Below are 12,227 nucleotides of genomic sequence, written 5' to 3'. Positions count from 1 at the left end.
TGGCAGTAATGATATCTACAAACACAATGAGGCTAGCATTAGAACGCAGTTACTCCATCTGTACGGTCCCCAAATTATCAGCTCGTTTTATTTCTCAAAAAGCCAAATACGATAGAAGAAAAGGTACTAGGCAAGAAATTCCTATTTAACATCTACTCACTTACCAGCAATGCTGGAGTTCAACCTGGGGTTCTATCCAGAGACATAATGATCTGCTGTTTAACATATTGATGTTGGTTATAAAATTAGGAACTGTCATTACAGCCCTGTATCACCTGAGTAAGTACAAAACATATAAATCAAGAGAAGCTTCAGTGTCATAAAAATGTCATTGCATAGAATAGCATGGAACCACTTAGAAGTTACTTGTGTATCATGCTAGCTTGTAGTGAGATGCATACTCAGATTTCCAGGGGATTGAGGAACAGAGGAGAATAACCTTGTAGAAAAGACTCAAGGAGCTGGGGAGATAGCAAAATGGTTATGCAAACGACTTTTCATGTCTAAGGTTCTGAGGTAGCAGGTCCACTCTCCAGCACCACCATAAGCCAGAGCTGAGCAGTGCTCTGGCCTCTCTCTTCTACTTTCTGTGTCTTTCTCATAAAAGAAGAAGAAGGAGAAGGAGGAAGGAGGAAGGAGGAAGAAGGAAGAAGAAAGAAGAAGGAAAAAGGGGAAGGAGAAGAAGACAAAGAGGGGGAGAGAAAAATAGACACCTGCAGACCTGCTTCACCGCATCTTTCTCTCCCCGTCTCTGTCTTCCCCTTCTTCCTCCATTTCTCTCTGTTATATCTGGCAACAATAACATCAATAACAATAATAATAATAACCAAAACAATGATAAAAACGAGGGCAACAGGAAAAAAAGAAAAGATAAAGATAAAATAAGAAAAGGAAAAATATAGGAAGAAGTGAAGAATGAAAGAGAGAAAGAAATAAAGAGAAACTTATGAATGCAAGACCTGTGGGATCTCTTTTTTTTGTATTTTTTTATTATCTTTATTTATTGGATAGAGACAGCCAGAAATCAAGAGGTAAGGGGGTGAGAAAGAGGGAGAGGGACAGAGAGACACCTGCAGCACTGCTTCACCACTCACAAAGATTTCCCCCTGCAGGTGGGGGACCGGGGGCTCAAACCCGGGTCCTTGCGCATTGTAATACATGCGCTTAACCAGGTGTGCCACCACCCAGCCCCGACCTGTGGGATCTTTAGAGTAATACACTTTACGATATTTTAATTAATTTATGTATGAGAGAGATAGGAGAGAGAAAGAACCAGACATCACTCCGGTACACGAGCTGCTGGGGATTAGACCCTTGAGCTCCTGCTTGAAAGTCTGATACTTTATCCAGTACACTACTGCCCCAGACCACAAGTAATATGATTTTAAGACATGTAGGATCCTTAATCTATTGATTGTTTATTACTTTGTAACAGAAGTCCTAAATATCTGCATTTGCTTATTAAAGAGAAGTTAAAGCCCTAAATGAGGAAGCAGCAGGAAAAGTCAGACCTGACCTACATAACCCCTGCAACTCCCCACTGCAGTCAGCTCTTTCCATACTTCTAAAACAGGAATAGGGAACCATCTTTTGTCCATGTGCCGTATGGATAGTTATAGCAACGTTCGCAGGCCATACACAGTCATGAATTTAAAACTAGCACTTACGTTGCTATCAAAATGATTTCATGGGCCATATATTGGCCATGAGCTGACTCTTCCCCATCCCTGCTCTAGAAGGTAGCTCAGCTGTCAGATGCTAGTGGAATATACTTTATGGGCCCTCTAGTAAGTAAATACTTGAATTCCCTGTGATATTTTAGGATCACTTGTAATTTGCTATTTGTTGCTCTTACTCCCCTCTTAATCCACTTCTTTGTAGACAATTTTGTATAGTGTCCTCCAAAATTAGTTAGTTTGTTTCGTTTTTTAAATACATTTAAAACTATTTATTTCCTTTTTGTTGCTCTTGTTTTTATAGTTGTAGTTATTATTGTTGTTATTGATGTCGTCATTGTTGGATAGGACAGAAAGAAATGGAGAGAGGAGGGGAAGACAGAGGGGTAGAGAAAGATAAGACACCGGCAGACCTGCTTCACCACTTGTGAAGGGACGCCCCTGCAGGTGGGGAGCCAGGGGCTCGAACAGTGATCCATCCTTAGGCTGGTCCTTGTGCTTTGCACCATGTGCGCTTAACCCACTGCGCTACTGCCCAACTCCCTTTAACTCCCATTTTTTTTTTGTTATTGGTTTTTGTTCTTTTTTTAAAATTTATTTAAGAAGGGATAAATTAACAAAACCATAGGGTACAACTCCACACAGTTCCCACCACCCAATCTCCATATCCCATCCCCTCCCCTGATAGCTTTCCCATTCTCCATACCTCTGGGAGCATGGACCCAGGGTCGTTGTGGGTTGCAGAAGGTGGAAAGTCGGGCTTCTGTAATTGCTTGCCTGCTGAACATGGATGTTGACTGGTTGGTCCATACTCCCAGTCTGCCTCTCTCTTTCCCTAGTAGTGTGGGTCTCTGGGGAAGCAGAGCTCCAGGACACATTGGTGGGGTCTTCAGTCCAGGGAAGCCTGGCCGGCATCCTGATGGCATCTGGAACCTGGTGGCTGAAAAGAGAGTTAACATACAAAGCCAAACAAATTGTTGAGCAATCATGGACCCAAAGCTTGGAATAGTGGAGAGGAAGTGTTGGGGGGGGGGGATACTCACTGCAAACTCTAGTGTACTTCTGCTTTCAGGTATTTATTTTGCACTTGTTTATGGATACGTGTGAACATATGCTCTCTCTCACAGACCCTGGTGTATATCTAGGTTTTGGGACTTCGTTAGAAAGTGATCCACCTGGGATGGAATTAGAGAATGCTATGAAAAGAAAGGTCTCACCCGAGTAATGAAGCTGAAGGGTTGTCATTCTACACCTGAAGTCTCTGGACACAGTCTGAAGTGAAGCATGTTGAGGTGGCAATCGTTGTGTTGATTAGGTTGCGATCGGCAGATGCAATATTATTTGATATGGATTGGGAGAGGCATACGGGAAAGTGGGCCCTATCCAAAGGTTCCAGGACTGGGAGAAATATAGGCACTATAGTGGAGATGTGAGGTTCCTGCTGTCTTAGGGTTCCAAAAGACAATGGATAGTTAATGTTATCATTACATTATTTGGTAATTGGGTTAACTTTGAAAAGTCCTTTTGTTAGGCTTTGCTGTATAGTACCCAGTATCTTGTAAATAGCTGTGCCTCTGGTTGCCTCTGATCTACTTGGTCTAAGGCTTTTGAGAGAGTCCGCATATCAAATACACAGCCTATATATTAAGAAGACTCAGTCTGTGTTTTAAAAACTTCGAGACATACAATTAATTTCCCCCCTCTCATATTAATTAACTAGTGATTTATATGACTACACATTACTATTAGTGTACATAAATAGCATTCCCACCACCAAAAGACTGTGTTCCATCCCACCCACCCACCCCCACCCCCCACTGGCCCAGGAAGCCGCATGTCTACCCCTCACCACAGGGTTTTTACTTTGGTGCCCTACTTTCAAGTTAGTCAGATCCTGCTTTTAGTTTCCCTTTCAGATCTTCTTTCTCAACTTCTGTTGATGAGTGGGATCATTCCCTACTCATCTTATCTTTCTGACTTAGCTCACTTAACATAATTCCTTCTAGCTCTGTCCAAGATGGGTCAGAGAAGGTGGGTTCATTGTTCTTGATAGCTGCATAGTATTCCATTGTGTATATATACCACAGCTTTCTCAGCCACTCATCTATTGTTGGGCACCTGGGTTGCTTCCAGGTTTTAGCTATTATGAATTGTGCTGCTATGAACATAGGAATACACACCTCTTTTTGGTTGGGTGTTATGGAGTCCTTGGGGTATAACCCCAGGAGAAGAATTACTGGATCATACGGAAGGTCCATGTCTAGCCTTGTGAGAGTTTTCCAGACTGCTCTCCACATTAACTCCCATTTTTAACCAGAGCATTGCTTATCTCTGGCTTATGGTGGTACAAAGGATTGCACCTGGGACATCACAATCTCATGCATGAAAGACTTTTTGCATAACCCCTATGCTATCTCACCTGATTGTATGTTACTTCTATACTTTTACTTACTATATAACCACTTCATTCTGAGGTGCAATGGTTGATTTTAAACTTTGTGACTGGAAGTCCTGAAATGCTCCCAAATTATGAACTATTAATATGGAGCAACATTATCAAATCTTAATTACTGCCTCAAAAGCAGAGTGGACACTTTTGAAGTCTTTCAACAATCCCCCATTTCTCTCCCATTGCCCCCCCTTGCAACAATCTTAAAAAAAAAAAAGTCTGCAGATTTTATTCATGTGGGATCATTCACACTAAGCTACCATAATGTGCAATTAACACTCTAGAAACTGAAAACAGTATTCAGCAAGACAGCTGCATTATCAAAAATGCCAAAGGAGTTTTGAAGGGAGTAATGTGCATGTTAGAATAGGAAATTAATCAAAAGTGTGTGTGAGCTTGCACGCACACACATACAGCAGTACTGTCTTATGTATGTCTGGATATTTAAAAAAAAATTCTATGTCTGTGCTTATAGTAAAGATTAATCTTAGGCTAGAAAACTAGTTTTTCTATTTTAAGATTGTTAACTGTGTGTTTTGCCTCTGAAAGACATAAAGTTGGGATGGAAATCTCTGAGATTCCTTCCAGCTGGAATATTCTTTGATAATAATCACTCTTCAATTATATTTTATAAAATTTCCCATTGAAAAATGAAACTGCCCTTTTTGTTTCCTCCTGTCAGTAATAATGATATTTAACACTTATGCTATTTTCAAAGTGCCTTGCAGACACTAACTTCCAATTGCGGGGGTAAACTGCCTTCTTCGGCACAGCACAATGATCATAAGTGCATTGATATTATAATCCCTACTAAGCTATAAATCCAACTGACTGCCTTCGGAACTGAAACGAAGCAGACTATACCAGAAGCATTTTGCTGAAATTTTCTTGTCAACTAGCTGAAACATTTTAGAAGGAAAAAAGGGTGGAGGGCTATTTTATTTTCAGTTCATAGTGTATAAATTTAAGGGAGCAGAGGTCTAATTAAATGCTGAAAAGAAAGGAAGGAGGGAAACAGGGAACTTGCCTTTGGTAAATATGAAAAATAAATCCGAATATTGTCCTTTGTATATCAGCGGACAGATCTTTTTATCATGCTTATGAAGTTGCTTCCCCCATACAATTTGTAAGTGAATTGTGACCTCATGCAAAGAAAAAAAAATAAGAAAAGGGTCCTCTGATTGATATCCTACAAATAACATATATTGAACTTAATTTGTCAGGGACCTAGGGATTTCTTGCATGCAGGTACCTGTAGACAGCACATGTGGAGTATGTCAGCAAGAGAAAGAGTGGTCATAAATAAGTAGAACAGAAATAACCAAATGAGAATGACTTGGTGAGTTAAGTGCTGGGTTTGAGTCCACCTGAATTTCTTCTGTGCTCTGTGGATGGTTGTATGTGAATGTTCAGTCAATACGAAATCTAACCATCCTGAGACACTTAACACTAATGCAAATAGTCATTAATGAAAATCTTTTATCTGACATTTGTGCTTATTAACTTACAATGAAGTTATTGCACCAGTACCCAAAAATCATCCTTATTTGCTTTTTTATTTCTTGTCTAGAGGAGATAAAAAGTCTGGGTTTCTTGGGGGCAGGTTGGGGTGTGTTATAGAGGAAAAAGTGTTTGTATTCTTCAAAATCGTTAGTACCAAAGTTTTAAGGAAGCATACCTTATTTGATTTAAAGGAATAAATTATTGTTTGTCTCATTGAGGCATAGGGAAAAAAATCCAATTTTTTGGATTAAAATTTTAAATGTTATATAAGTGAAAAAACATGTGGCTTTTTTAAATATATATTTATGGAAGATGATGATCTGAATTGAAAAGTCAGTCTAGGTTCTAGTTGTATTCAGACAACTCAGAACCAAAGCTAACACTAGGATGTGTTGTTTCTTCTGGACCACTGTGATGTTGATAGTAACTAGGTAGTGATGCAATTAGAAAGAAATTAATCTGAGGCGTGAATCAGAACCCCAACTAAATTTTTCTCCTTTTCTTTTCTTTTTTTCTTTCCTTTCTTTTAAGTTATAGGTGCACAACGAAGGAGAAGCCCCAGTGCATTGGCCATTGAAGTATTTGAAGCACATTTGGGAAGTCACATTTTACAGGTACATATAAGAGAAAAGAAGATGTTTATTTATCACTGAGACAGAACCGTGCGTTTGGTCTTTTATTTGATTGCTTTCTGTGTTCACTATGCATATGGATAATTGTTAGTTTACTTTGGAATTCTAAAATTCTTATGGATTTATTCTTTTTTCTTTTTAGAAAGCCATCCCTTGAGAGAATATTAATGAGAAAGGGAGGGCAAGTATTATTTGTGCTGTGCTAATTGAGATGAATTGCACTGTTTAGTTGATGCGCAATGTATAGTAGCTGGCTGTTCCCAGAATGATTGTGTGTGCGTGCTGCATTTGTAAGTGGCTATATGTGTGTGTATTTGGAGTTCTATGTTGTTTCTGGAGGAGCAAAATTTTGTTGTGAAAGTCATGTGACAGTTGTATGTGTGTCCAGATTGCAGTTCTCAGCTTTAGTTTGTATTCATAAGTTCGTCCAACTTTAATGTTTGCCTTCTCAAGTTACAGATCTTCTCAAGATGAAACTTTAAAGTCTATGTTTCAGTAAAATGAGAGAAATAACTCAATAATTTATCTTGTCAGTTTTGTGATGAATAAATGTTGAGGTTACTAAAGTCGAACTACAGTCATAGGGACCAGGTGGTAGCACACCTGGTTAAGTGCATACATTACAGTGCACAGGGACCATGGTTCAAGCCCATGATCCCCACCTGCAAGGGAGACTTCTTGAGAGGTGAAACAGGGCTGAAGGTCTCTTTTGGTCTCTTTTCCTATCTCTCTCTCCCTTCTCAATTTCTCTCTGTCTCTATCCAATAATAAATAAAATTTATTTAAAAAAATAAGAACTACAGTCATATGCTCCTAGGGAAAATTCATTCCAAACTCAGCATCTCTTCTTGAGATTTTTTTTTCTTACAACTGTGTCATCAATTCAAGACACCCATAATCATTCCACATTGTTTTTGCTTATAGGATAAAAATTGCCCTGACCAAAAACATTTAAAAAATTATATGACGTATTTTATTATGCTATTATAAAACTAGACATGTTTACAGTATTTAGAAAATTTACTTGGCAAAGATGGTTCTGGTTTTTCTTCATCTTCAGAGAAAAAGTAAAGGCAAACTCCAAAATATTGTTCATTCAGAGTTTTTAAAAAATTGCATTTATGCTATTTTCATTTTCTATATAGGTTCAAAAGTGGTATTAAATCTAGCAAATTAATTTTGAATATACTGATTGTTACCATCAGATTCTCCATGTTCAAACTGCAGTAGTTCCCAGAAGTGACTTGACTTCTTGACTGGCAGCTTTAGACCCACTCAAAATATTTGCTTATAAAATGCATTCCTGGCCCTCTTCTGAGACTTTCTAAATTAGAATCATCAGAGTAACATCCTGGGATATGGTTTTTTTTTTTTTTTTTTTTTTTACCATTTTGGATTAATGCTAATGTTTCTTAGGTGTGAGTTATCACAATTCATTTTTTTAAACTTAAGGTTCTGAAATATCTGACTTTATTTAATGACTATGGAGTAGAGGTCCTTCATATATTCTTTTTTTTATTTTGTGGGACCTGGGGTGTGGCTGGGGTGGGGTGGGGTTAATGGCTTACTAACTTCACTATTTGTCATCTTCTACAAAAAAGAAATCAATTTTTTGCTAAAAGCACAGAGTTTGTTATAAGTCATATATATATGGCTGTTACTCTTAGCTAGCTCTTGTAGTCCTTTGAGAAAAGATTAACCTGTAGGTTTATAAATGAGAAACCTCACACTAGTTAAAGACAATGGACTATAACTTAGCAAGGCTCTAAATTTGCAGCAAAGCATCAAAGAAGACTTATTAATGTTGTCTGCACATTAATAGAAGTAAATCCATTAAAGTGAATGGGAGGATATTGTAATCTAAGTGCTCGTCAAATATAAAAGCATGTGTGAAAGTAATACTGATCTTATTCCAAGACTGGTAAAATATTTGATTTGATGGTTATATGTCCTGGTGCTGGGGTTTGGAGGCAGGGCATGTGAGATGTAGATGGGGAAGTTACAGGATAAGAACCATGTTGTGATTCAATCAGAGATAACCCAAGGTTCTGCAACCAGTGATGACCCCAAAGGGAAGGCTTTTACATAAGAGAGTGAAAAGGGGAGTTGGCCGGTAGAGCAGCAGGTTAAGCACAAAGACTGGTACAATGATCCTGGTTCGAACCCCCAACTTCCCACCTGCAGGGGAGTCGCTTCACAAGCGGTGAAGCAGGTCTGCAAGGTGTCTGTCTTTCTCTCCTCCCTCTCTGTCTTCCCCTCCTCTCTCCATTTCTCTCTGTCCTGTCTAACAACGACAATATCAATAACAACAACAATAACTACTACAACAATAAAAAACAACAAGGGCAACAAAAGGGAAAATAAATAAATAAATACTAAAAAAAATAGAGTGAAAAGATAAGGGTTTGTTTTGTATCTACATTTATTATTAAAATATAGTGCCTAGGACAACTGAATTGTCAAAAGGTGGTATGAAAGGAGCATTAGGAAATGATTATTACAGTAATCCCGGAGTTGAAAGGAAGAACTTCTCCAAGATTGAGGCTTTCTAAATACATACAAAGCAGCTATGGGAGCACAGGAACATGATCATGGACTAGCTGTAAATAAATGATGATGGCAGAAATTAATGAAATCTTAACATTTTTCAAGATTAATAACTAACTGATGATACTCTCACCTGCAAATTATTGAAAGTACTATTACCTTAATAGTTTGATTTAAAAAAGTAAGCATATAGAATATGGATTCTAATATCTAGAATAAGATTAAGTCTAGGACAGAAAATAGGACTGGTTTGATAGTCCTCAATAACTAGTATTAGTTCAAGTCTATCAGTAGGTTGTGTATGTTTAGAATTAATATGAAGCAAAGAGAGAAGAGGGTGGGAGATAGGCAGGTGCAATATATGTCATAACTTAAGATAGAGGGAAAAAATCAGAGGAATAGACAGAAGAGTAAGAGGAAACCACAGAATTTCATTTTACTGTGAAAGGAATGTGAGTAAGAGTGAGGCAGTTAAGGATAACTAATATAATAATGAAGATACAGGTTTTACTAATTGAAGTAACTAAAATAAAGCTTTAAATACAAGAGGCAAACCTAAGGAATGATAGAAAGTAAATAACTATAAAGGAATGGTGGGGAATGAGGACTTAAAGGGAAATAAAGTTTTAGTTTTAATAGTATGCAGGTATGTTCTATGTCTGAGATTCATGGAGAGTCAGACATTGGATAAATAGATATTTTTTGGCTATTAGCTTTTTAAAAATCATTATCTTGTGGTCATGTTTGTACTGAGAAAAGACAAACCCTCATTATTAATGGCTAGATGTTATCCTATAGTATGAATGGGTAATAATTTATTTAGCCATTTCCCTGCCATTGAATATTTTGATTATAATTTGCATCACCAATGCAAATATCTAGGGAGGCGTGTATGTATGTGTGTGTATATATTTATATGAATTAATTAATTAGGAAGAACCTAATCTGAATTTATTTTTAAATTGATTTAAAAAAAACTTATTTCTTGCTTCATAGTAACAATGAGAAATTGAGAAGAAAAGGGGAGTCAGAGAGGGAGAAAGAAAGATCCCTGCAACCCTGCTTCTCCACTGATAAAACACCCTACCCTGCACATAGGATCTGGGAGCTTGAATCTCATACGTGGTAATGTGTGAACTCAACCAGGTATACCACAACCTGACCCCTGAGTTGTTTTTTAATGTATTGAGTTTCATCTGTGTGTTAATAGATTGCATTATACTAAATTATCATTTATTATTACTCAGTACTTATGATAAATACCTATGGTATAGGCACTGTGACTGGGCACACATTAAAATTGAATAAAATAAGCCATAAAAAAACTAAAATAGGGGCATGGTGGTGGCACACCTGGGTCAGCACACATTATAGTGTATAAGGATCTGAGTTCAAGCCTCTGAATCTACCCATAGTAGGAAAGATTCATAAGCAGTGTTGCAGGTGTCTCTCTCTCCCTCTCCCAATGGGTCTCCCCCTTCCCTTTCAACTTTTCTCTGTCTCTATCCAAAATAAATATAAGTAAAATATGCTAAATATCAAAAAGGAAACCTAAAATAATTTACTCAAGTTCACATGCCTAGTGAAATGAGAGTTGAGCCTATGATACTAACTAGATTATAATGCTTCCCAGAAAACAATAATGACACTTTAGAATAGAGTGAAATGATAATGAAAAGAAAGAATCTGTATTTAGAATGAAATGTGTCAGGTAACTGATGGAATTTGAATGGAAAGCAGAGGAGGAGTCTGAATACTAGGGTGAGAATATAGGAATTACCAGTGACTTTTCAATATGTGTCTTGCTTCCCTGTTCCACTATTCCCAGTGTCATGGAAGGGTATGATAAAGAAAGAACCTTTTGGTGTTAAGAAATGTGTGTGTGTGTTGGAGATAGGATTCAAATGATCTTAACTTTGATCTGCTCGTGCTACGGAATACAGCGTGTGTGTGTGTGTGTGTGTGTGTGTGTGTGTGTGTGTGTGTGTGTGTGTGATCTTCATAGCATTACAAAGTTTAGTGGATCTTTAAACTTTGACTTTTTTTCTACTTAGTGAGAGTCAAAGTAAACTTAAAGACAGTTTACTCAATATAAAATCCTACTGTTGCTAAGTTATTTCCCCATTTAATGATCCACTGTATGTGTCTGTTGGTATGAAAGTACACCATCATCTAGGCTGTGTACTGAGCAATTCTCTGACACCATTTACATCATTTACAAGGTAGCTTCACCAGCTCCTGAAGGTTTTTTTTTAAAAAAATCCAATTTAATTTTTTTATAATTTTTATTTATAAAAAGGAAACACTGACAAAAACCATAGGATAAGAGAGTATGTATAGCCCCACTGAACCTGAATCTGTTTCAGGCATGAATTTCAGAACAGAGATAGAGAGGAAACATGAGGGATTCTGGCCATATCTGTTTTGGATTCTGGCCATGTCTGTTTTATACAGGACTGCAAAGTATATATCATGAACCCGATTCCAGGCATTTTAGCTTAATTTATTCTTCTTAAGCTTTTATTAAAAAAATGAGCCAAAGGATAAAAGGGCAAGATTTGGTGTTTTCAGTTTGTGACAGGTTAAGTAAAAAAAAAAAAAAAAAAAAAAAAAAAAATCTCTGCAGTGGGTTAAGCGCATGTGCGAAGCGCAAGGACCAGTGTAAGGATCCCGGTTCAAGACCCCGGCTCCTCACCTGCAGGGTCTATCTTTCTCTCTCCCTCTCTGTCTTCCCCTCCTCTCTCCACTTCACGCTGTCCTATCCAACAACGGCGACATCAATAACTAAAACAATTAAAAAACAAGGGCAACAAAAGGAAATAAATAAATAAATAAATAAATATTTTTTAAATACCTAAGAACTTTTGGTCAGTATATACCATCTTTCATGGATACAGTACACACAAACAAGCACTATTTTGGCTTCTGCTTTAAATGCTCTCTTGGGGCAGTGGTTAGATAGCATAATGGTTATGGGAACAGACTCTCCTGCCTGAAGCTCCAAAGTCCCAGGTTCAATCCCCTGCACCACCATTAGCCAGAGCTGAGCAGTGCTGTGGTAAAACTAAAATAAAATAACATAAATGCTCTCTTAAGGTGCTCCTGTATTCACTTATTATTTCATTAATACCAAAGAATAATGTAAGTCATGTTTACTTTTACTTTACCAATTTAAGGGTCAGCTGGAATGTTTCCATCTTACTTTCTCAAAGTTAATGAATCACTAAATGATAACAAATATTACTTTCCTAATTTATAAAATTTGCTAGTAGAATGACTTTCCCCTAGGTGCCAGATTTTCAAGCAGCATGCTTTAATTATTTGCATGTCCTTAGCAGAAGGGCTTAAGTTTTTTTTTCTTTCTGTAAATAATGCTTATGTTATAGTTACTTAAAATTGCAATATTGTTTTCGCATACTC

General features: G+C 37.4%; 1 protein-coding gene across 15 annotated transcripts in view; it reads left to right on the top strand.

The window, feature by feature from the left end:
- Positions 1 to 12,227, top strand: part of NPAS3 (neuronal PAS domain protein 3) — a 1,061,849-nt gene that overhangs the window by 512,539 nt on the left and 537,083 nt on the right. For 9 of the 15 annotated variants that reach the window (XM_060175201.1, XM_060175197.1, XM_060175195.1 and 6 more), the window contains one exon: positions 6,166 to 6,242. In XM_060175201.1, the coding sequence (XP_060031184.1) occupies positions 6,166 to 6,242 (77 nt within the window). Of the gene's footprint in view, positions 1 to 6,159; positions 6,243 to 12,227 lie in introns of all 15 variants that reach the window. The other 6 variants (XM_060175199.1, XM_060175198.1, XM_060175204.1 and 3 more) reach the window with 1 other exon arrangement.

The sequence above is a fragment of the Erinaceus europaeus genome, chromosome 16 (genome assembly GCF_950295315.1).
Source record: "Erinaceus europaeus chromosome 16, mEriEur2.1, whole genome shotgun sequence".
NCBI lineage: Eukaryota > Metazoa > Chordata > Mammalia > Eulipotyphla > Erinaceidae > Erinaceus > Erinaceus europaeus.
Note: the sequence above shows the minus strand (reverse complement) of the source record. Positions and strands in the feature narration are given on the sequence as shown.